General features: G+C 42.4%; 1 protein-coding gene across 1 annotated transcript in view; it reads right to left on the reverse strand.

Annotated features, from left to right (window-relative positions):
• LOC122540182 (dynein axonemal heavy chain 8-like) overlaps positions 1-26,945 on the reverse strand; it is a 1,370,012-nt gene that overhangs the window by 1,123,005 nt on the left and 220,062 nt on the right. Inside the window, exon 12 of the mRNA XM_087976825.1 lies at positions 26,746-26,943. Within this exon, the coding sequence (XP_087832951.1) occupies positions 26,746-26,943 (198 nt within the window). The remainder of the gene's footprint in view (positions 1-26,745; positions 26,944-26,945) is intronic.

The raw sequence follows: 26,945 nt of genomic DNA on the forward strand, positions 1-26,945 counted from the left end.
TGGCATCACTGTCCTAAAAACTCTCTGCAAGAGAAGTAGGACACAATACATCTCTTAAAGAGCACAGTCATGTCACAGGGAGGAGAATGGCAGGGAAGAGAATTAGATCGGGCGAGAGAATTGAAGGTGGCAAGAGAATGGGAGGTTTCTGACACCCCTGCCAGGTCTTGACGGTTCCTCATCTGGGTCCTGGCCCACTCCCTTCCCCCTGTGTACTGACATCTCCTTCTTTGCTGAGTCCCTCTCCACTCCACCCTGTCCCCATCCTGTATCTGGACCCCTGTCCTGGGTTCCAAACTATTCCCCACCTCTCCCAGGTTCCGATCACCCACCTCGGGAGCTGAGCCCCTATCCTCTTCACAGGTTCCAAACCCCTTCTTTCTGGATCCTGAGCCACATTGCTTGAAACCACTTAAACACACATACGTAATTTAAAGTGGTACGTATGTGGAGAATATGTTTGTGAAAAATGTAAGTGTTCCTTCTGCAATAAGCTTGTAAAAAAAAATTGTGACAAGTATAAGGCTCAGTGCTGCAGAAACCACAATCAGAGGTCATAAGGCTCAGTGTGGGCTATAGGGGATGAAATGTTGCTTTATCAAGCACGTACACAACCACAAACAGGTCATAAAGCTCAGTGTGGGCTATAGGGGACGAAATGTTGCTTTATCAAGCACGTACACAACCACAAACAGGTCATAAAGCTCAGTGTGGGCTATAGAGGACGAAATGTTGCTTTAGCAAGCATGTACACAATCACAAACAGGTCATAATGCTCAGTTTGGGGAAGAAGTGTTGATCTAGAAAGCACGTACACAGCTTGCAATGATGGGGGATGCACACTAACAATAGATCACAGGGGGATGTGGTGAAACGGTCAAGCTATGTGGTAAAACAGCGAAGCTAACACCTGCACTTTGTCACGTATAAGGCCAAATAAGGCAAGAAACAAACAAGATTAAGGGGCGGCAGGCTTAGAGTAGTGGGAGAAGTAAACAGAGGAGGGATGAAGTGTGTAGCTTATGATAGGTTTGACGCTTTGCATGCTAAAACCAATAAGCTAAAAGAGGAGTACCAAGAAACTCAGCTAAACTGTATAACTTGCGATGTAACCTGTTGATCGGTGTGCCTACTTGTTGGACACCCATTCTTATAAGAATGTTTCAATAAGTACCTGCTTCGGAATTTGACTCAGACTGAAATTATTGAAAAGTGAGAATCATTTCTCACACATAGCACCCATATGGTGATGTCAGTCAACTTAGCCTGATCTTTGGACTCTGCTAGAACCAAGCACACGTACAGACTGTGCCGACGTTCTGAGTGATTGAAAAACTCTTGATCCCATTAAACACTGGTCTCTTTTGACCTTCATACATGTCCAATTAGTCAAAGGACCTGGAACATATTTACCATGTAAACTGCTGGCACATGCTGCAGGTATAAAGCTGGTGTGGCCTGATGCTGTACTCTGAAAATGTTCACCCATTTCATTATTCAGTGCTCTGATCCATGACTAGCTGCTTGCTGACCCTCCATAGCTACTAGACTGAGTCTGCAGCTGTGGTGAAGGAACCAAAAAGTGGGAAAAAAACATACTTGACCTTATCCTTACCAACCTGCTAGCTGCAGATGCATCTGTCCATTACATCTGTCATTAAGAGTAACTACTGCAAAATCCTTGTGAAGAATAGTTCTGCCTTCACATTGAAAATAAAGGTCCATCATGTTGCATGGCACTGTCACAGTGGTAAATGGGATGGAATAGGCCTAGTAACTCAAGACTGAGCTTCCGTGACGCACTGAGGGCCATCAACAGTAACAGAATTATATTCTGGGGCGGCACAGTGGCTCAGTGGTTAGCTCTGCAGCCTCACAGCTTCAGGGACCTGGGTTCGATTCCAGCATTGTATGAATTTGCTCTGGTTTTCTCCCACAGTCCAAAGATGTGCAGGCCAGGTGAATTGGCAATGTTAAGTTGCCTATAATGTTAGGTGCATCAGTCAGAGGGAAATGGGTCCTGGGCGGTTACTCTTCAGAAGGTTGGTGTGGACTTGTTGGGTTGAAGGGCCTGTTTCCACACTGTAGGGAATCTAATCTAATCTTCTAGTGCAATCGCATGGCCTGGCATATCCCCCCACTCACCCATTACCATCAAGTCCGGGAATCAACCCTGGTTCAATGGGTACTGTAGGAGGTAATGCCAGGAGCAGTACCAAGCAGACCTAAAAATGAGGTCTGTTGACCTAGTGAAGCTACTAAGCAGTACTTGTGTGTCAAATAGCATAAGCAGCAAGTGACAGACAGAGCTAAGTGATTCCACAACCAATGGATCAGATCTAAGCTCTGCAGTCGTGCCACAGCCAGTGGCACAATTAAAGAAAATACTTGAGAAAGAGGCTCCACAAATATCCCCATCCTCAAAGATGGAGGTGCACAACACATCGGTGCAAAAGAGAAGGCTGAAACACTTTCATCAATCTTCAGCCAAAAGTACCAGATGATCCATCTCAGCCTCCTCCAGTAGTCTCAGCATTAAAGATGTCAGCTTCAGCCAATTTGATTCGCTCCACGTGAGAGCATAAAATAGTTGGAGGCACTGAATACTGCAAAGTCTATGGGCCTGACAATATTCCAGTCATAGTAGGAATACTTGTGCTCCAGAACTTGCCACTCCCCTAGCCAAGATCTTCTAGTACAGTTATAACAACTACTCACAATGTAGAAAATTGTCCATGTATGTCCTGTACATAAAAAAAAACAGGGCAAATCCAACCCAGCAAATTCCCACCCCCACCAATCTATTCTCAATCATCAATAAAGTGATGGAAGGTGTCATCAATAGTGCTATCAAGCAGCATCTGCTCAGCAATAACCTGCTTAATGATGCCCAGTTTATGTTCCATCAGTGCCACGTTGCTCCTGACCTCATTACAGCCTTGGTTCAAGCATGGACAAAAGAGCTGAATTCCAGAGGGGAGGGGAGAGGGACAGGCCTTTACATCAAGACAGCACTCAACTGAGTATGGTGTCAAGGAGTCCAATCAAAACTGGAATCAATGGGTTTCAAGGGAAAAACTCACCGGTGACTGGAGTCATATCTGACACATAGGAAAATGCTTGTGGTTGTAAGAGGTCAGAAATCTCAATATTTCTGCAGGAATTCCTCAGAGTACTGTCCTAGGTCCAAGCATCTTCAGCTGCTTCATCAACGGCCTTCCATCCATCATAAGTCAGAAGTGGGGGTGTTCGCTGAAGACTACACAATGTTTAGCACCACTCATTACTCATCAGACACTGAAGTAGTTAATGTTTAAATGCAATAAGATCTGGACAATATTCATGCTTAATAATAAGTGGCAAGTTAAATTCGCACCACACAAATGCCAGGCAATAGCCATCTCCAATCAGAGATAATACACCACCCCTTGATATTCAATCACTAATTCCACCACTCTCAACATCCTTGAGATTACCACTGGCCAGAAATTCAACAAGACTCACCAAAACACAATGGCTACAAGAGCAGGTAAGGGAGTACTGCAATGAGTAACTCAACTTCTAACTTCTCAAAATCTGTTCATTATCTATAAAGCATAAATTAGGAGTGTCATGGAATATTCCACATTTGCCTGGATGGTTGCAGCTCCAACAACGATCAAGAAGTTTGACACCATTCAGGACAAAGCAGCCCACTTGGTTGGCACTATATCTACAAACATCCAGTCCCTTCACCACCAATGCTCAGTAGCAGAATGTGTACTATCTACAAGATACAATTCAGAAATTCAGCTTGGATCCTTAGGCAGCACTTTCCAAACCCACAACCACTTCCACCTAGAAGCACAGGGGCAGCAGATACATAGGGACACCACCACTTTCAAGTTCTCCTCCAATCCACTCACTATCTTGACTTGGAAATACATCACCATTTCTTCATTGTCACTGGCACAAAATTCTGGAATTGCCTCCCTAAGGGCATTATGGGTCAATACACAGCACATGGAAAGGATGACAGGCTGTGCTAAAACAAATAGTAAAATGTTCTTCAAATATGTTAAGAATGAAACATTGGTGAAGGATAGAATGGGGCCCATGAGGAAAAAGCAGAGTAAATGGAACACAAAAGCAAAGGTTATGGCAGAGGAAGGGCAGCACGGTGGCACAGTGGTTAGCACTGCTGCCTCACAGCGCCAGGGACCTGGGGTTCAATTCCCACCTTGGGTGACTGTCAGTGTGGAGTTTGCACATTCTCCCCATGTCTGCGTTGGTTTCCTCCAGGTGCTCCGGTTTCCTCCCACAGTCCAAAAGATGTGCAGGTTAGGTGAATTGGCTATGCTAAATTGCCCGTAGTGTTATGTATAGGGGAATGGGTCTGGGTAGGTTGCTCTTCAGAGGGTCGGTGTGGACTTGTTAGGCCAAAGGGCCTGTTTCCACACTGTAGGTAATCTCATCTAATTAAATTAATATTTTCCTTCTGCCTTTATCCAACTGAAGGATGGCGACAATGGCCCAATTGGAAGTGTGGGTGTTGAGCAACTGAGTAGTACAGTGATAGATAAAAAAAAGGTATTAACAAGGTTGGCAGCACTCCAGGTAAAGAAGCTGCCAGGCTTGGATAGGATGAATCTGAAAATGCTAAGAGGTAAAGAAGCAAACTTTGGAGCTATTAATAGAAATTTTCAGGTCTCTTTGAACTAAGAGTTACTCCTGAGGGATTGGAGGATTGCAAATGTGACACTGTTGTTGAAGGAAGTGGCAAAGGATAACCCAGGAAACTACAGACCTGTCAGCTTGACATCAATAGTGCAAACCCTGATAGAGGCCATAATACAGGATAAGATAAATATACACTTAAAGAGTAAAAGCAAATTCTAGACAGTCAATATGGCTTTGTCAAGTGCAGGATATGTCTGACAAATTTAACTATGTTCTTTGACAAAGTGACATGGGCAATGAGGGTAGTGCCATAGATGTTGCAAACTTAGACTTCCAGAAAGTATTTGATACAGTGCCACATTGAAAATTAGTTAGCAAATTAGAAATATTTAGGATTTATGGGTCTTTGGCAGCATGGCTAAACAAGAGAAAATAGAGGGAGGTAAAGATGGGAATGTCTCAGACTGGATTCAAGTTGAAAGTGGCATCCCCCAAGGATCGGTATCTGGAGCCTTAATTTGTCTGATTTATATAAACGATTTGGAGGTGAGTGTTGAGGACAGTATCTCTAAGTTTGCAGGTAACACTGTGATGGTACTGTGCCTTGAAGAGAAATGTGTTTTGTACTGTTTCTCTTGCAGAGGGTTGCCACAGTGGAGCCAAGATAGTTCAGACAGCTGAGTTCTCCCTTGGTATTTCTTTTTTTAAGCCTGTAGTAAATTATCTTTACCATCTTCAAAGAGATCTCCTTTTCCCTTACCACCTGAGGATTTCTATTCTCCCTAATTTCCATCCCTCACAGATTGAAATTGATGTCGGAAGTCAAACTTTGATTTATAACTAACTCATAATCATCTGTCATTTCTGATGATAATCTTGCAGTTTTAACTCTCCTCTTCACATGAGTTCTCACTAATTCAGGAAGGGAATTTTTGAATTCCTCCAATATATCAGTCTCTCTAATAGCATCATATATCTGATCCATTTCAATGCCATTATCCACCCACCAAAAGTTACTTTGTTTGATCCTTTCAAATTCTACATACATTTGGCCAGGTTCCCTCCTTAGATTCCTAAAATGGTGCTTGTAGGCTTCTGACAGTAATTCATACATTCTTAAGATGGCTTTTTTCATCTTATCATACTCCCCAGATACCTCCTCTGATATTGACACAAATACTTCATTAGCTCTACTTACCAACTTTGCTTGAATCAATAATACCTGACTGTTGTGCTACAAAAGTTTATATGATTTCAAATAAACCTGTTGAACTATAACCTGGTGTTGTGTGACTTCTGACTAATACAACATAGTCAGTAGCCATTTCATTTGTCTAGTCACTTTCTCAAATTAAATGAAAAAGGTTTTTACATCCATCTCATCAAATCTTTACAACACTTGAACTTATTTAAACCCCAGATCCCCATCAGACCTTTGGCTACAATGTGTTTGCTCTTCACTGCCCTCATCATTACTGCCATCTTTTACCTTTATCTCTGCTATTTCAGGTCATCTTTCATTTTTCAGTTTCAACTTCTGAAATTCAAAATCCTTTTATCCCTTTCTTCTGCCAGGATTATTCTTTCTTCCTTTTCCTTCTGTTTTCAATCGTAACTCAAACTTTCTCACTTACTTTTTATATTCATGCTGTTTTAATTCTTTTTTTGATTAGATACCCTACAATATGGAAACAGGCCCTTCGGTCCAACAAGTCCACACCGAACCTCAGAAGAGTAACCCACCCAGACCCATTCCCCTACCCTTTATTTACCCCTAATGCAGCTAACACTATGGGCAATTTAGAACGGCCAATCCACCTAACCTGCACATCTTTGGAGGAAATCGGAGCATTTGGAGGAAACACATACAGACACGGGGAGAATGTGCAAACACCACACAGACATTCATCCGAGGCAGGAATCAAACCTGTGATCTTGGTGCTGTGAGGCAACAGTGCCAACCACTGAGTCACTGTGCTGTCCCTTTGTTTTTTGTTCTGTTGCAATTATCTCTATCTTTTGCTTTTGCCTGTCTTTTTCCTTTGCCATTGCCTCTAATTTAAGCTGCTTCATTTTCAATGAATTTTAGCCATTTTTAATTATTCCAATTATATTCCTGGAAATCTTAAGTGCTGAGCTATTACTACAATTATCTGCCCTTTTGCTCCTGACACAGGCAACTCCAACTTCAGCTTGCCTGCAAATTGCAAAAGTTTTGCTTTAATCACCTTCTGTATCACTCCAAACGACTTCTTCCATACCCAAAAAAAAACTCTTAGCCAATGTAAGAGCCACTATTACATAAGGCACACCTAATTTAAGCCAAACAAATGCAACACCCAAAAACATCAATACTCAGGATTATTGGTTTAGGATTATTGAGCCCAATAATCCTAAACCAAACCTAAATTTAGAGATTTTGATCCTGGACATGAGCAGCAAATATTGTGATGGGCCAGACCAACACCCCTTTCCCGCCCTCCCCCAACACCCAAAATATAGTAATGAGTTAGCTGAGACCCTAACTTTTATATTTAAAAGCATGTGTAAAGTGGTCTGTTCCAAATTTGATTCGCATGGCCCATCACTAGGCTTTAATCAAAACGTTCTTTATTCTTACAACACAACTGAAATTAAAAAAGGAAGAATTGACACAACTTTAATACTATTGAAATATTTCACAAGATAATATATTACTTAACCAACACTAATCAACAAGGGTTCTGATATAGGCAGCATCCCACAAACACACCATTGGCAAGGCAATTTAGCAAAAACAGTTTTATTCTCAGGTGCTGTCTTTCTCCAGGGTCAGCTGAAAGAAACAGTCTGCACCTTTTGATTTTTAAGAAGAAGCCTCACTGCTAAGATTCCAGCAGCAGAGAACACAAGTTTTTAGCTTGGCAGCCAGCAACTAAATGAAAGCAAAACTAAAAACCTTCCTGAGTCTGTGTGAGCCATGACCCTGCCCATTCATGATTCTTTTGAATCATCTTAATTGAAATACCCATGGAGAATCAAAAGTTGTTTCCCAATCATCTGTCTGAAGGAGACATCTCGATACCACTCTGGCAACCCTCTCTGCAAGAGAAACATCACACAACACATCTGATTTGACTTGATTTGATTTGTTTTATTGTCACGTGTACCTAAGTATAGTGAAAAGCTTTGCTTATGAGCAGATCACAGTAAGCAAGGACATACAGACCACAGGATGAGAAAAAAACTTAGAGGCATACAAGTTACATCTCACAGGGCGTGCATGAGGCAAGATCAATATTATGACCACATGGCATTATTTGAAATTAGAGAATCCATTCATCAGTCTAATAACAGCCAGGAACAAGCTGTTCCTGAACCTGCCAGTGCATGTGTTCAAGCTTCTGTATCTTCTGCCTGACAGAAGAGGTTGTAGGAGAGCATTACAAGGGTGCAATGGGTCTTTGATGATTTTAGCAGTCTTTCCATGGCAGCGAGCTGTACAATGGATGGAAGGCTGGAGTCAATGGATGGAAGGCTGGTTTTTGTGATGATCTGAGCTGTGCACACAACCTTGTGTAGTTTCTTAAAGTCCTGGCAGAGCAGTTGCCACACCAGGCCATTATGCACCCAGACAGTATGCTTTCAAAGGTTATTCTGTAAACATCGATGAGGGTCCTTATGACATGCCAAATTTCCTAGATGCCTCAGGAAGAAGAGGCATTGTTGTACCTTCTTGACTGTCGCATCTATGTGGGAAGTCAAGGACAGGTCGTTGGTTTTCATCACTCCTAGGAACTTGATGCCCTCCACCCTCTCAACTCAACTCTGTTGATGTAGGTGGGGGTTCTCTTTTCTTCCAGTTTCAACATTTTGCAAATGTTGAAAGTGAGGTTGTTCTCTCAGCACCATGTTACCAAGCCCCTCCATCTTCTTTATGTATTCTGACTCATCATTGTTAGATAGCAACCCTACTACAATGCTCATAAGCAAATTTGGTGATAGCATTTGTTCAGAATTTGGCTATAAAGTCCTTGGTGTACAAGGAGTAGAGGAGGGGGCTGAGGACGGATCCGTTGGGTGCTCCAGTGTTGAGTGCTTGAGTGGAGGAGGTGCAATTGTCAATCTTCACTGATTACAGACTGTGGGTCAGAATGCTGTGGATCTAGTTGCAGAGGGTAGAGCCAAGACAAAGATTTCGGAGTTTTGAGATCAGTCTGAAGGGGATAATGGTGTTGAAGGCAGACCTTTCATTGATGAGCAAGAGTCTGATGTAGGTGTCCTTGTTGTCCAGATGTTCCAGGGATGAGTGGAGGGCTGGGAAAATGGCATCCGCTGTGGACCTGTTGCATTGTTAGGCAAATTGTAGGGGTTCAAGGCAGGTTGGAAGACTCAACTTGAAGTGTGCCATGACCAGCCTCTCAAAGCACTTCATGATTATTGAGGTCTCCATTGCTATCTCCATAGCAGCCCTCTAAATTAATCACTTTCAAATATATATTCAGCTCTTTTGAAACCTGTAATGGAAGCTGTGTCTACCACTCTCCTAGGACTACCTGAGTAGCTCTTTTAGGAGCTAGTACCGGCATGATGGGTTGAATAGCCTCCTTTGTACTGTAAATTCCATGATGCTACATGTTAAGGAATAAAATTGTGCAATCACATTGCTCGCTGTAGCCAATGGACTACCAATTAGTGGAAAGGATATAGGGGAACAAATCTGCAGGGAAATTACGGAGAAATGCCAAAATTATAAATCCTGCTCCTCGAATGCTGCTTGACCTGCTGTGCTTTTCCAGCAACACACTCTCAACATTATACAACAGTTATAATGGAGACTTCGATTACTCAAATATAGACTGGATTCTGGTCGTGTAAAGGGCAGCGAGGGGCAAGTGTTCAAGAGTTTCCTACAGTATTGTATGCGCAGTCCAATAAAGAAGGATGCATTGTTGAGCCTGGTCCTTGAAAATAGGGTGAGCCAAGTGGATCAGCTGTCAATGGATTATGATTCGGGAGACAACGATCATTATATCAGGATGGTGTTGGAGAATATGCAAAGGAGAAATTGGCAGAAGTGCACCAGATTGTGTTGCCAGTAGCATACAGGCAGGAGGTATTGTGGGTAGGACATGAATTACCTGTCGGAGGTCCAATAGGTGTGAAGAAGACTCAGGCTAAGATACAAAAACACTACAATTTGGCCTGGACTGCACAAGGAAGTGGTTGAATTTTGCCATACCTGCAAAATGTGCCAGAGGTTAGGAGAACCACCGGAGAAACATATCAAAGTAAGTTAAATAACGAGGAATTCCTTTAAAAATGGGATAGAATAGTGTCCCAGAGATGTTCTCTGAAGTGCTATGCGAGTAAATGACCAGTCTCCCCAACGTAGAGGATACCGCATCGGGAGAAATGGATACAGTAAATGACATGTATGGAAATGTAGGTGAAGCTTTGATGGATGTGGAGGGCTCCTTTGCAGCCTTGGATGGAGGTGAGGTGTGGGCACAGGTTTTGCAATTCCTGCGATGGCACAGGAAAGTGCCAGGAGGGGAAGATGGGCTATTAGGGGCGTGGACCTGACCAGGTAGTCACGGAGGGAACAGTCTTTACGGAAAGTGGTTAGGGATGGGGAGGGAAATATATCTCTGGTGGTGGGGTCTGTTTGTAGGTGGCAGAAATATCGGTGGATGATGCCATTTATACGGAGGTTTTTGTGGTGGAAGGTGAGGACCGGGGGCATTCTGTCCTTGTTGCAGTTGGAGGGATGGGCTTCAAGAACGGAGGTGTGGGACGTGAATGAGGTGCATTGGAGGGCAATTTCAACCACGTGGGAGGGGAAATTGCAATCTTTAAAGAAGGAGGCCATCTGGTGTGTTCTGTGGTGGAACTGGTCCTCCTGGTAGTAGATGCGGTGGAGGTGGAGGAATTGGGAATAGGGCATCGCATTTTTGCAGGAGGCAGGGTGGGAGGAGGTGTAATCCAGGTAACTGTGGTAGTCAGTGGGTTTGTAGAAAATATCAGTGTTAAGTCGGTCACAACTGATGGAGATCCCCTCTACAGCAACAAGGAATGAAACCCCCGGTCCTCACCTTCTACCCCACCACCCTCTGTATAGATCGCATCATCCGCCGATATTTCTGCCACCTACAAATGGACCCCAACACCAGAGATATATTTGCCTCCCCACTACTATACACTTTCCGTAAAGACTGTTCCCTCCGTGACTACCTGGTCAGGTCAACACCCCCTAACAAGCCACACTCCCCTCCTGCCACCTTCCCCTGCCACCGCAGGAATTGCAAAACCTGTGCCCACACCTCCCCCCTCACCTCCATCCAAGGCCGCAAAGGAGTCTTCATATCCTTCAAAGCTTCACCTGCACCTCCACACATACCATTTACTGTATCCATTGCTCCCGATGCAGTCTCCTCTACATTGGGGAGACTGGCCGCCTACTTGCTGAGCGCTTAGAGAACATCTCCAGGATACCCACACCAATCAATCCCCACCACCTCGTGGCCGAACATTTCAAATTCTCCTCCCACTCTGCTGAGGACATGCAGATCCCGAGCCTCCTACATCGCCACTCACTTACCACCTGACACCTGGAGGAAGAATGCCTCATCTTCCACCTCGGAACCTTCAACCCATGGCATCATGTGGACTTCATCAGTTTCCTCATTTCCCCTCCTTCCACCTTACCCCAGTTCCAACCTTCCAGCTCAGCACCGTCCTCATGACCTGCCCTACCTGTCAATCTTCTTTCCCACCTATCCGCTCCACCATCCTTTCCAACCTTTCACCTTTAAGCCCACCTCCACCCACCCACTGCACTCTCAGCTACTTTCCCCTCAGCCCCACCCCCCTCACATTTATCTCTTCACCCTCGAGGCTCCCCACCTCATTCCTGGTGAAGGGCTTTTGCCCTACTCCTCGGATGCTGCCTGACCTGCTGTGCTTTTCCAGCACCAAACTAATCTTGATTCTAATCTCCAGCATCTGCAGTACCCACTTCCCCTCTAAAGGCTTAATCCTCTCAAAGCCGCACAGGTACAGAAGGAAGTGGATGTGATACTCAAAGAAGACATCATCGAGCAGGGTCAGATTGCATGGAGTTTGCCAGTCATGTTAGTTCCCAAATCTGATGGGATTCAACAATTTTGTGTGGACTATTGGAAGGTCAATGCCGTAACCAAACGGACTTACATCTAATACCGAGTTGAAAGATTTTCTAGAGAAAGTTGGACAAGCCACTTATATCACAAAGTTTGACTTACTGCATGGTTATTGGCAGGTACCTTTATCAGAGAAAATGAAAGACGTTCCTTCATTTGTAACCCCAGATGGGCTATATCAATTCAAAGTGATGCCCTTTGAAATGAAGAATGGACCAGCCACATTTCAAAGACTTATGTACAGAATTGTGGTATGATTAAGTAATTGTGTCATCTAGCTTGATGATTTAGTGAACTTTAACCACTCATGGAACGATCAAATGGTGCACTTGGCAGAGCTTTTTGAATGATTATGAAATGCAAAACCGATAATTAACTTAAAAAAACAGAGGAGGCGTTCTTGGTATATGACATTGAACATGGAAGGATGACCCCAAGGAATGTGAAGGCAAAGGCCATCAAGGAATTTTCACAACCATCCTTGAAGAAAAAAGTGCTTCAATTATTGGGATTTCGCAGATTCTACCAGAGGTTTATACCAAACATATGCATGGTGAAGGCCTGCTGATGGACTTGCAGAAGAAGAACAAAACGTTTTGGTGGACAGCACAATGTTAGGAGGTATTTCAGAATTTAAAAGCTGTGTCAACCACTGCACCAGTTTTAGCTACATCAAAGTTTTAAAAACCCTTTAAAGTTGTAATCGATGACAGTGATATAGGGGTTGGAGCTGTGTTAATGCAGGAGGATGATGACAGAATTGAAAGATCAAGTTTCAAAGAAACTCAATAAACACCAGAGAAAATACTCCACCATCAAAAACGAGTTATTGAGTTTGGTACTAGCCTCATTTACGTGACGAACAATGCTCCGGAGATGGTTGTGCACACGGACCACAACCCTCCCACATTTTTGGAAAGATTTAAAGACAAAAAAAGAGACTATTTCATTGGATCTTTATGTTGCAGACTTTTAATTTACAAATTGTATATGTTGCGGGTAATGAAAATGTTGTTGCAGATGCAATATCACAGATTTAAAAGAAATTGTGTAAATAAGATAGAACCGATACAGTCCAAATTTATTTATGTGTGCAGAATTAATATGAAAGAAATAATTTAAATTAATGACATATGTATTTAATAATAATGGCTTTAAGATTCAGAAGAAGAAAAATGAAACCATCATTTCATAGAATCCCTACAGTGGGGAAACAGGCCATTTGGCCCAACAAGTCCACACTGACCCTCCGAAAAGTAACCCACCCAAACCCATTCCCCTACCCTATTTCTACATTTTCCCCTGATTAATGTACCTTGCCTACACATCCCTGAACACTATGGGCAATGTAGCATGGTCAAGCCACCTAACCTGCACACCTTTGGACTGTGGGAAGAAACTGGAGCACCAGGAAGAAATCTGTACAGACACAGGGAGAATGTGCGAACTCCACACAGACAGTTGCCCAAGGCTGGAATCAAATCCAGATCTGTGGCGCTCTGAGGCAGCTGTGTTAACCACTGAACCACTGTGCCACCCTATATTATGATGGTTTCATTATGATGGTTGATTTATTCTTCAGGGGAAGTGTTACAAAGTTGAAAGAGGGGATGGTCACTTTAAGAGAGAGGTGCCTTTTCTGAGCTGACAGGTGTGACAGCGCATGTGTCTGTGACTAGCTGACACAGGCAGAGAGCACTGAGAATTGATAATATGTAACAATCAGCTTGGACTTGTGTTTTGATGTTAAGGTAACCGGATTTGAACTTAACCAATTAATTTTAATTATGTTCAGGATACAAAAAAACCCTGAATTTGAATTTAATTGTATTGACAACGACGGACCAATGAGAGGGTATGAGTCTTGGGGATTTAAAAAAAAGGTCATTTTGAAAATTATTCATAGCCAATTGCCAGTCGAAGAAATAAACATCTCAACACTCTCAAAGTAATCTCTCTTAAAGTAATCCTCTATTAAAGATGCCAATGAATTTTATACAAAGACACTCGCAATAAAAAGACAAAACAAAAAAATAAGATGACCTAGGGAGAAGACAGCAGAATCAGAAGGACAGAAGGAAGACCACATAAGAGACTGTATGGGCTTTGAGAGATTAAGTAAATTTAATGTTTAATAATTGTGTTATTGGAACAGCACTTTTATAGAATTGGAGTTATATAGAGATTAGTTAAGAGAAAAAGGGGACTCAGGTTATTTTTTTCTTTAAACAGTGGAAATCAGGAGTTTTCTTTCACTCATTTACATTTTTAACAGATTACGAGGCGAGGCGAGCTTGTCTGGGTGTTTTTAGTTTTAGGTAGAAGAGGGGTTTGACCTCCATGTTCGTAACACCCATGTCCCATGAGAGAATTTAAAAAAAAATCTAAATACCTCCCCCCTGCAGCAACTTGAGCCATGGATTCAACTGTCCTTTTCTCCTATTTCTATGCTTGCCAGCACTTGGCGCCAGGAGTAATCCACAGGCAACCTAAAAGGTTCTGCTTTTGAGTCTGTTGCCTCGCTTCTCAAATTCTTGATGCCAGGCCTCCTCCCTGATTTTATCTGTGCCAGTACCAATGTGTGTCAAAACCTCTATCTTATCACCTTCTCCTTTCAGGATGCCCTTCAGCTGCTCAATGACATCCTTGACTGTAGAACCAAGGAGACAACACACCACTCTAGAGTTGGATTTTCAGCTGTAAAAAGTTATCTGTTACCCTAATGAATCTTCTAACAGTATCACTACTGCTTTGGTCTTCCTCCTATCTTGTACAGTTAGCTTGTGCTAACAGAAGCTTGGCTCGGTCTGCATTCCCTTAAGGAACCAGCATCATTATCAGCTTCCAGAATGGAAAACTGATATGTGAGGAAGACTCTAAGGAACTCCTTTACTACTTGCTTGATTCCCTTTGCCTGTCTGGTGACCTCCCATTCCCTTCTTTGCTCCAGTCCCTTGAACTGTAGTCTGACCACTTCTCTTAAATATGTTATCCATTTAGCTTTAGTCTCAGAGATATGAAGTAGTATCTCCATTTGTCACTCAAGCTCCTAAACAAGGAGCACATGTTTCTGCAGTTGGGAACACTTTCTTCACATATGATTGTCTAGGACACCAGTAAATTATATGGCTTTCCACATAAGACAGGGCAGACAGTACATTTAACTGGCCTCACCTGCCATAATTTAAACTTGACCTTAGTCTAACTTACTAGGTTTTTGAATTACTTGAACTTAAAGATACTCCTCTTACCTTAACTTTAATCTCCTCTTATTCTAAATCATAGGATCCCTACAATGTGGAAACAGACCCTTCAGCCCAACAAGTCCACACCAACCCTCCAAAGAGTAACCCATCCAGACCCATTCCCCCACATTTACCCCAGACAAATGCACCTAACCTACACATCCCTGAATACTACAGGCAATTTAACACGGCCAATTCACCTAGCCTGCACATCTTTGGATTGTGGGAGGAAACCGGAGCACCCAGAGAAAATCCATGTAGACATGGGGAGAATGTGCAAACTCCATGCAGACAGTCACCCAAGACTGGAATCGAGCCCAGATCCCTGGCGCTGTGAGGCAGCAGTGCTAACCACTGAGCCACAATGCCACCCCATCCTTTGTACGTGTCCCTGGTGCTTTCCAGCTAATTCTTTAATAGCCTCTCAGCTCTTGGGCCTTGGCCTGCCCTTGACCCCACTAATCTGTGAAAGTAGCTAGGAAAACTAGACAGCAGAGAAAAACCTCCTTCTCACCCCCTACTTACCAAACTCCCCACTACACTTACCGCTGGTTGCACTCTGTTCTGATTACACAGAGGCATTTCTATAAGTACGCTCTGCCTCAACTATTTCAGTAACTGGTTTAAACCAGATTAATTGTTAGCCCCAAATAACTGTCCAAATAACTGCAGCCCCACCCAAGAGGAGAGACTGGTTTTACTTTCTTCATGCCAAAAGAGACTTAACACCAGGTTATAGTCCTAAGTATTAGCTTTTGGAGCACTGCTGCTTCATCAGCGCTCCAAAATCTAGTATTTCCAAGTAAACCAGTTGGACTATAAACTGGTGTAGTGCGATTTTTAACTTTGTCCATCCCAATCCAACAGCGGTACTTCTACATGGCTACAAGAGACTTAACTGTTTACCTTTATAATTAAACCCAACTAAACAGTTAATGTTATCAAAGAACTACCAGCAACTCATACTCGATTCTAAGACAAAAGATTGACTCTTAGACTCCTGCACTTGCCAAACTGCCACACTCCACTCATGCTGGTTGCACTCTGAGTGCTTTGAGTACTAGATGCCGAAGGTGTTTCTTCCTCAGCCAATTGCAAGAATATGTCAGTAACATGTTCACTAAATTGTGCTTGCAAGCCTAACCAAGAAAGAGAACATAAGCTGGAAGTCCATGAACTGGAGGAGATTACAGATGAAACCCTTGCAGCAACCTCCTCTGAGGATTGATAAGTTTCCTTCCAGAGGTGGAGGTGCTGCTGAGGGTCTCTGACACCGATTTGCTGGATCCTCCTAATGTCTGCATAATAGAAGAGAGGGAATTAGTGTGGAAACTAAATTAAATAGTTGAGGGAGGTTCAGTCTCATGCAAATTGACAGAAAAAGTTAAAGTGGTAAGGGCTCAGCAGATGTTATTAAAGTTTCCAGGACAAGTAAAATAACAGACAGTATGGAAAGTCTCAAGAATCTAATATCAGGCACAGCAGGCAAGAGGTAAACCAAGAGAAGGAGGGCAGTCAACAAAAGACTGAGGGTGTTGTACTTAAATGTAAATACTAAACAAAACAAGATATTTAATGTGTGTAGCACGGATTCAATCAACAATTGATGTCGAGGGTAGAGATATGGTTGCAAGGGTATCAGGGCTTGGAAATAAAGTTCCAAGGATATACATGCTATAGAAAGGACACGCAGATGGGCAGAGGAGGCAGGTTGCCTTCTGAGTAAGAAATGAAATAAAATTAAATTAAATCAATAGCAAGAAGTGATATAGACTCTGAAGGCATACAATCTGTGTGGGTAGAGTTGAAGAACCGCAAAGGAAAAAAGATTCTGTTGAGAGTTATGTAGTCTTAGCAGTACACAAAACATAGAATATAGATCATTACAGCGCAGTACAGGCTCTTCAACCCTTGATGTTGCATCAACCTGTGGAACCAATCTGAAGCCTACCTATCCTCAACTGTTACATTTTCAGCAATATGTTTATCCAATGACCATTTAAATGGCCTGGAAGTTGGTGAGTCTACAACAGTGCCAATTAAGTCACATCTGAACCTTCTCTCTAATGAAAACAGCCTCAAGTCCCTCAGCTTTTCCTCATAAGACCTTCCCTCCATACCGGCAACATCCTAGTAAATCGCCTCTGAACCATTTCCAAAGCTTCCACATCCTTCCTATAATACGGTGACCAGAACTGCACGCAATATTCCAATACATCAGTTAATGAAAGCAAGCATGCAGGTACAGCAGGCAGTGAAGAAAGCTAATAGCATGCTGGCCTTCATAACAAGAGGAATTGAGTATAGAAGCAAAGAGGTCCTTCTGCAGCTGTACAGGGCCCTGGTGAGACCACACCTGGAATATTGTGCACAGTTTGGTCTCCAAATTTGAGGAAAGACATTCTGGCTATTGAGGGAGTGCAGCGTAGGTTCATGAGGTCAATTCCCGGAATGGCGGGACTATCTTACGCTGAAAGATTGGAGCAACTGGGCTTGTATATGCTTGAGTTTAGAAGGCTGAGAGGGGATCTGATTGAGACGTATAAGATTATTAAAGGATTGGACACTCTGGAGGCAGGAAGCATGTTTCCGCTGATGGGTGAGTCCCGAATCAGAGGACACAGTTTAAAAGTAAGGGGTAGGCCACTTAGAACAGAGTTGAGGAGAAACATCTTCACCCAGAGAGTGGTGGGTGTATGGAATGCTCTGCCCCAGAAGGCTGTGGAGGTCTCTGGATACTTTCAAGAAAAAGTTGGATAGAGCTCTTAAGGATAGTGGAATCAAGGGTTATGGTGATAAGGCAGGAACAGGATACTGATTGAGGATGATTAGCCATGATCATAATGAATGGTGGTGCTGGCTCGAAGGGCAGAATGGCCTACTCCTGCACCTATTGTCTATTGTCTATTATCCAAGTGCAGCTGCACCAGAGTTTTGTACAGCTGCAGCATGACCTCATGGTTCCGAAACTCAATCCCTCTACCAGTAAAACCTAACACACCATATGTTGTTTTAACAACCTAATCAACCTGTGAGGCAACTTTCAGAGATCTATGTGCATGAACACCGAGATCTCTCTGCTCATCTACACTACCAACAATCTTACCATTAGTCCAGTACTCTTTATTCCTGTTGCTCCTTCCAAAGTGAATCACCTCACACTTTTCTACATTAAACTCCATTTGTCACCTCTCAGCCCAGCTCTATAGCTTATCTATGCCTTTCTGTAACCTGCAACATTCTTCTGCACTATCCACAACTCTACCGATCTTAGTGTCATCCGCAAATTTACTAACCCATCCTCTGACAACCTTATGCAGGTCATTTATAAAAATGACAGCAATAGTTCCAAAACACATCTTTGCGGTATGCCACTACAAATTGACCTCCAGGATGAACATTTCCCATCAACCCAACCGTCTATCTTCTTTCAGCGAGCCAATTTCTTATCCAAACCACTAAATCACCTTCAATCCCATGCCTCTATATTTTGTGCGATAGCCTATTTGGGAAACCTTATCAAACACATTACTGAAATCCATATACACCACATCAACCACTTTATCCTCATCCACTTGTTTGGTCATTTTCTCAAAGAACTCAGTAAGGTTTGTGAGGCACGACCTACCCTTCACAAAACCGTGTTCACTATCTCTAATCAAATTATTCCTTTACAAATGATTATAAATCCTATCTCTTATAACCTGTTCCAACATTTCACCCACAACCAAGGTAAGGCTCACTGGTCTATAATTACCAGGATTATCTCTACTCCCCTTCTTGAACAAGGGGATAACTTTTGCTATCCTCCAGTCTTCTGGCACTATTCCTGTAGACAATGATGACATAAAGATCAAAGCCAAAGGCTCTGCAATCTCCTCCCTGGCTCCCCATTGAATCCAAGGATAAATCCCTTCCAGCCCAGGGGACTTATCTATTTTCACACCTTCCAGAATTGCTAACCTCCTCCTTGTGAACCTCAATCCCGTCTAGTCTAGTAGCCTGTCAACATTGACAACATTGTCTTTTTCCAGTGTGAATACCAATGAAAAATGTTCAATTAGCGCTTCTGCTAACTCCTCTGACTCTATGCACAACTTCCCACTACCGTTCTTGATTGGCCCTAATCTTACTGTAGTCATTCCTTTATTCCTGATATACCTATTTAAAGCTTTAGGGTTTTCCTTGATCCTGTCTGCCAACAACTTCTCATGTCCCCTTCTGGCTCTTCTTAGTACTCTATTTAGGTCTTTCCTGGCTAGCTTGTAACTCTCAAGCGCCATAACTGAGCCTTCAACTCTCATCCTAACATAAGACTTCTTCTTCCTCTTGCGATTCATCTTCCTTAGTAAATCACAGCTCCCTCACTCAACCACTTCCTCCCTGCCTGACAGGTCCATACATACTTATCAAGGACATGCAGTAGTTGTTCCTTGAATAAGCTCCACATTTAAATTGTGCCCATCCCCTGTGGTTTCCTTCCCTGTCCAATACACCCTAAATCTTGCCAAGTTGCATCATAATTGCCTTTCCCCCAGTTATGACTCTTGCCCTACTGTATATACCTGTCCCTTTCCATCACTAAAGTAAATATAACTGAATTGTGGTCACTATCACCAAAGTGCTCACCTACCTCCAAATCTAACACCAGGCCGGGTTCTTTACCCAATACCAAATCCAATGTGGCCTCGCCCCTTGTTGACCTGTCTACATACTGTGTCAGGAAACCCTCCTGCACATATTGGACAAAAACTGACCCATCTAAGATTTTCAAAGTATAGTATTTCCAGTCAATATTTGGAAAGTTTTTCTAAATGGGAAAAGCTTTGGAAATCTGCAACACAAAGGCATGTTGGTGCGCTAGTTCAGGAATTTCTTCAGGTTAACATGCAGGTTCAGTTGGCAGATAGAAGGGCAAATGCAATGTTAGCATTCATTTCAAGAGGGCTAGAATGCAAGAGCAGAGAAGCATTGGTAAAACCGTATAAGGCTCTGGTCAGACCACATTTGGAATACTCTGAGCAGTTTTGGGCCTCCTATCTAAGGAAGGGTGTGTTGGCAGGAGCGATCCAGAGAAGATTTCCAGAAATGATTCCAGGGATATATGGCTTGTTGTTTGAGGAGCAGCTGTGATCTCAATGAAAGTTACAGAATACTGACAGGCCTTGATACAATGAACATTAATATGTTTCCACTTGTAAAAGAGACTAGGGCCTGAGGGCACAGCCTCAGAGTGAAGGGACAACTCTTTAGAGCTAAGATAAGGAGGAATTTCTTCAGCCAATGGGTGGTTAATCTGTGGAACTCATTGCTGCACAAGGCTGTGGAGGACAGGTACTTGAGCGTTTTTTTAAATTCACTCATGGGATGTGGGCATCACTGCTTAGCCAGCATTATTGCCCATCCCTAGTTGCTTTTGAACTGATTGGCTCACTGGGCCATTCAAAGGACAGTTGAAAGCCATCTATATTGCTGGGCTTGGAGTCATATGTCGGTCAGGCCTGGTGAGGATAGCAGATTTCCTTTCCTGAAGGACATTAGTAACCAGATGGCTATTTCTGACACTTGGCAATGGTCATGGTCTTCAGTAGATTCATAATTCCGGATTGTTTTGTTATTGAATTCAAATTCCGCCATCTGCCTTGGTGCAATTTGAAATCAGGTCCCCCAGCTGGTGACAAAGATAGATAGTTTCTTGATTAGTAAGTGGATCAAGGGTTACAGGGAAGGCAGGAGAATGGGGTTGAGTTATGGTGACCCTGTGATTTTGAAAGATCAGAAAGATAATGGTAGCACTTACCCTTACAGACAGAAGAAACCTTCTTTTGTCACTACTGTGCATTGCATTTGACCTTGGAAACTGCACTACTTCAATATCTTCATCTAGGCTGGCCATGTATAATGGTCCTTTGTGATCTCACAAAAAGATGGCCCTTCTTCCAATCACTCCATTGACAAGCATCTTCAGGTTCTCATTAGCAAACGTGCCTTTCTGTGCTATGTCCCCAGTGGTGACAATCAAACAGCACACAGTGAAAGGCAGTTTATGGCTTGCAGCATCTGAGTAGTGTAGCGCTGGGTTTTAAAATGGCACTGGTGGTGTGAACATTTCAAAGTCATTACAGTGGTGAGCACTTCCGCCTCTCCTGCTATATGATATAATGAGCTGGGTACCATAATACAGAAGCCTGAATAATGTACCAGCCGGTTTTGAAACAGTTTCTACCTTCCTGTTGTTAGAATACTGAATGGATTCACAAACTCTTAGCATTCGCCTGTTCCTGTGTTTTTGTTTTTGCGATTGTTTACCTCTTACTTGTCTGTACTATTTAACTATATGATCTGCCTATATTGCTCTCAAGACAAAGCTTTTCACTGTCCCTTGGTACATGTGGCAGTAAATTCAATTCAATTCAATTCACTCCATGTTCGAGATTTATGTCATCAATTTTCTTGGTGAAGGAGAGGAAAGTTGGAGTAGTACATAAATAAGAGGAGTTGGAGTTTTAATGAAATGCAAAGGTGTGGAAATAAGGTAATCAGCACTCTGTGGTGGGATTATAAAGTTCCTCTTTAAGCCTTGAGGGGAAAACTGGGAATTTTTTCTCAACTTTGAGAATCAGATGCTTTCGTTCTAACAATATTTCACCACCATTCTTGATTAGGGATGAGAAAATTCACCCTTCCATGTTGTTTTCCCAAAGACAGAACTTTACTAAATAAATACTTCCAAATCATGCTGTTAGACTTTGGAAATATAAGTCAGTCTTATCAATATCAACAATAAGCAAAAAGACAGCAAATGCATGGGACTAGCACCACTTGCAGGTTTCCCTCCTTATATATCATTCTGATTTGGAACTGTGGGCTGGATTTTTTCACCTTTTGACATTTTCCTCAGTGATATTGAGGCAGGCAGTCATCTGGCCCATGTTGACTTTTCTCAAGCAATCTTGGCTAGATAGAGTAAACGCAGGAAGAATGTTCCTGATGCACCCTGGGGGGCTCCAGTATTGAGTGTTAGTGAGGATGAAATATTGTCCCCAATCTTCACTGATTGTGGCCTGTGGGCCAGGAAACTGAGGATCCAGATGCAGAGAGTGGGGCTTAGTCAAAGATCACTAAGTTTAGTAATCAGTCTCACGGGGATAACAGTTTTGAAGGCGGAACTATAGTCAATGAATAGGATTCTTATGTAACTGTTATTGGTTTCAAGATGTTTGAGGGAGGAGTGAAGGGCAAGTGATATGGCATCTGTCATGGATCTATTGGTCTGATAGGTAAATTGGAGTAGGTCAAGAGTAGTGGGGAGGCTGGAGTTGATTAATGTTAAGATTAGAGTGGTGTTAGAAAAGCACAGCAGGCCAGGCAGCATCCGGGGAGCAGGAAAATCGATGATTCGGGCAGGAGCCCTTCACCAGGAATGGAGTTGATTAATGCCATGACCAGCCTTTCAAAGCACTTCATGACCACTAACGTTAGGGCCACTGGGCGGTAGTCATTGAGACTTGCTGCATGAGCTTTCTTAGGCACAGAGATGATGTTGGCCCTCTTGAAACAGACAGGGACAGTGGACTGCTGCAGGGAGAGGTTGAAGATGTCCAAGAAGACCTCTGCCAGTTGATCTGTGCATGCTCTGAGTGCAAGGCCTAGTATTCTGTTTGGTCCCATTACTTTCATTGTATTCACACAAATGAAAACTGATCTGATCTCTGATGCAGTGACTGTTGGGATAGGTTCATCAGGACTTGTCTGAATAGGTGTTACCTCTCCACCACCATTCTGCTCAAAGCTAGCATAGAAGGTGTTGAGATGATCTGGGAGGGATATGTCATCACCTGCTATCTTGCATTGTCTTTTTTAGAACTTGTGATGTCATTCAGCCTTTGCCAGAGTTGCCGAGTGTCTGGGTCTCTAGTCTGGATCGGTATTGATCCTTGACTGTCTTAATGGCTCTGTGAAGGTCATATTTGGATTCCTTATGTTTGAGTGGGTCTCCTGATCTGAAGGCCTCACATCTGGTTTTTAGCAGGTTCTATATGTCCTGATTCATCCAGGGTTTCGTGTTGGGGAATACCCGGACTGACTTCCTTGGTATGCAGTCCTCCACACACTTGCTGATAAAGTCTGTGATGGTGCTGGCATACTTGTCCAATGTACCTGCGTTCAGTTTGAACATGGCCCAATCAACCAATTCCAGACAGCACCAGAGTTGATCCTCTGCCTCCTCCGACCAGCACTGGACCTGTATCAGGACGGGGTCTCCTGCTTGATCTTTTGCCTGTAGGCTGGGAGAAGGAATAAGGCATTATGGTCGTAGTTCCCAAAATGAAGGCGGGGCATGGAGCAGTAGGCATCTTTCACAGTGGTGTAGCAATGGTCTAAAATGTTCGGGTCCCTTGTGGGACTGGTAATGTTCTGGTGGTACTTGAGCAACGCCTTCCTTAGATGGGCTTGATTGATGCCACCAGTTACAATAACTAGGGCCTTGGAGTGTTCCATCTCCAGGGTGTTAGTGGTGGAGTACAGCACATCCAGAGCTTCTTCAATCTTTGCTTGTAGCGGTATGTACACATCAGTTAGTGTAGCAGCAGTAAATTCCCCTGGTAGACAAAAGGAGTGGCATTTGATGGTGAGGAATTCAAGGTTTGGGGAGTAATGGTTGCCCAGGATTGCAATATTCATGCACCATAAGTTGTTGATTAAGAAGCAAACCCTCCACCCTTTGTCTTACCCTAGGATGCTGTACAGTCCATACGATGGATAGAAAAACCATCAGCCTGAAGTATGCAGTAGGGAATGGGCGGTTTGAGCCAGGTTTCTGTGAAGCAGAGTGCATAGCAGTCCCACAGTTCACTCTGGAAGCTGAGCCGTGATCTGAGTTCATCCATATTGTTATCCAGAGATTGTACATTTGCTAGGAGTAGTCTTACTAGCATGCTGGCATGCTTACCCTGCTTCCTCGCAGATTTCTTGCATTTGAGTGGTCTGGTGGAGTGGACTGTGACTGCTTACAGTTAAGTGATCTTTCTTAGGATCTTGTGGAGCATGTGTGCATTTGTGAAATAAGGAAGCGTCAAATCTTCAATTTGTGTAAACTTAATTTAGATTGTGATTTGTAGCTTGCTTAAAGAGAAATCAACAGCTTTTAAATTCTATAGTTACAAACTTTCAGCAGGCTTCTTTTCAAAGGGGTGCATTGAAATCACAGCCTAATTAAGGAAGAAAGCTTTGGTTGATATCTGGTTCAACAAAGCAGTTTTCAATTTGATATTGTCCTTAACTGAAGCAAAAGCAGAAATTTCTGGAGAAGCTCAACAGGTCTGGCAATATCTGTGGAGAGAAAGCAGAGTCAATGTTCCAGGTCTAGTGACCATTCTTCAGAAATGTTCACTTTGTTTTCTCTTCACAGATGTGGCCAGACCTGCAGAGTTCCCCCAGCAATTTATGTCTTTGTTTCAGTATCAAATTGAAAGGAAAGCATACAAAATAGCACAGATCAATGATGGATCAGAAGACTGGGAAAGTTTTTAACACCAACAAAAGATGACCAAAAAATAATGGAGAGGAGGAAATAAGCTATGACAGCAAACTAGCAAAAAAAAAGCAAAACAAACAGAAAGAGCTCCTTTAAATACATAACGAGGAAGATAGAGTCAACAATGAACAGGGGCCTTCAGGGAATGCGACTGGGGAAATAATAATAGTGAACCAGGAAATGGCAGAAGAGTTCAACAAATACTTTACAACAGTTTTCACAGCAGCAAATACTAATAGCATTACAGAAATACTAAATAACCAAGGGGTGTATGGGGGATAGTGAGGAAATAAATAAAATAATTATTACTCGAGAAAAAGAACTTGGAAAATGAATAGGGCTAAAGGCCAATAATTCCTTGGGTATTAAAGGAAGTAGCTACAGAGATATTGGATGCACTAGTGAACAAATCCATAATTCTGGAAAAGTCCCAGAGGATTAGAAAACTGCCAATATAACACCATTATTCAAACAGGAAGGGAACAAAAAAAGCGTCATTATAAGCCAGTAAGCTTAGCATCTGACATTGGGAAAAAGACAGAGTCAATTATAAAGAGTGTAATATCAGGGAATTAAAAAACATGGAATACAATCTAGCATTGTTCATTTCTCAGAGCAATGCCTTGACCAGTCAGAATTAATAACTTGTTTAACATTTAAACAAAACCTATTAGTTGTCCCGAATAACTTGTGCATTCTCCGAGCAAGACTTTTCACAATCAGAGTCCATTTGCCAACTCATCAGCACTTTCCTCTCACACAGCATAAGCGTTGGTTTACACAGTATACATGTTGGTTGATGAATAAAAGATGAAATGTGAGCTCTTGCATAAATTATTGAAAGTGGCAATACAATTTGACAGAAATTAATAAAGCACACAGCATCCTAGGTTTTATTTAATAACAATGTAAGTATAAAGATAAGGAACTAATGTTAAACTTAAATAGAATACTGCTTTGGACTGAGGTGGAGTTCTGTGCCTTGTTCTGGGCACCATACTTTAGAACGTACATGAAGGCATTGAAGGAATTGTGGAAGAAGTTTAGAGAAATGATTCCATGGATGAGCAACATAAGTTGCATCAGTAGATTGGAGAAGTTATGTCTGTTTTCCTTGAGGAAGAGAAGGCTGAAAGAAGATTTGATAGAGGTAATTAAATTCTGAGGCACCTGAATTGGGAAGAATGGAGAGGATATAATTGTTCCCATTGGTGGAATGATCATAAATAAGAGTGCATAGATTTAAGGTAATTAACAAAAGAAACAATGCCAACATGAAAAAAATCTTTTTCCTCATACTGAGTGGGAAACCACCTCTCATTATGGTCAAGGCAGCTTCAATCAAGGCATTTGACAGGGAGCTGGATTGTTTCTGAGAAGGATCAAATGTGCAGGGTTTTGTGGAGAATAAAGATCAGCTCTGAATTAAAACAAAACATGAAAATAAGAAACACATACTGGCATATTGCAACCAGAGGCTGTATCTAATTTTCATGTTTTCAGAGATGACCATTATTCAGAAGTCAATACCTACTCTACACCAATGCCATCATTACCACCACCTTTGCCTTTTGTTTCACAGCATCATTGATATTTAATCCCCATCATCCTCTAACCATTTCCTGACTTTCTCTTTAGCTCCAACTGACCCTCTTCCCTTTTTCAACTGTATAAAACCCATCATGTTTCCACCTCTCTTCAGCTCATTCTTGATGAAGGGCTTATGCCCAAAATGTAATTCTCCTGCTCCTCGGATACTGCCTGACCAGCCGTGCTTTTTCAGCACCACATTCTCGACATCTCTCTTCACTTCCAAACAAAGTTCATATTAGATTCAAAACATTAACTCCCTCCACAGATCCTGCCAGAACTGTTGTTTTTCTACTGCACATTCTGTTCTTAATCCCAAATCTATGATTCCTTATTTTAGACTATCCAATCAGGGAAAGTCTCACTGTTGCATCATCCTGGGAAGGATAGTAATCTCTCCTTCCACTCTTTTCCAAAATGACAGAACCTGGAAGTATAAGCCCATAAGAAACTAGAGGTATAAAGATTTTAGAAAATCTGACTATATTGAATTTGCTCAGGCAAAATTAGCTATGGTCCACCAATGGAGTATATACTCAATGACTGTTTTTACCTCTAAATCAAACATTTGTTTCATGAATACAGCATAGTCTGAATTGAACTCTTTCTTCCGTGGATCCAGAATATCATAGTGACTCTTCTTCAAATTTAGATAGATATTCTGAAATTTTATTGCCAGAATCTCGATTCCTTCAATTGTTGAATTGTGTAATGCAGAAAAGGTTTTCACTGCTTCAACCATTTCTGTGATCT

Source organism: Chiloscyllium plagiosum, unplaced genomic scaffold (assembly GCF_037043375.1).
Source record: "Chiloscyllium plagiosum isolate Xiang-an unplaced genomic scaffold, Cpla_swu_hap1 HiC_scaffold_3, whole genome shotgun sequence".
Lineage (NCBI taxonomy): Eukaryota > Metazoa > Chordata > Chondrichthyes > Orectolobiformes > Hemiscylliidae > Chiloscyllium > Chiloscyllium plagiosum.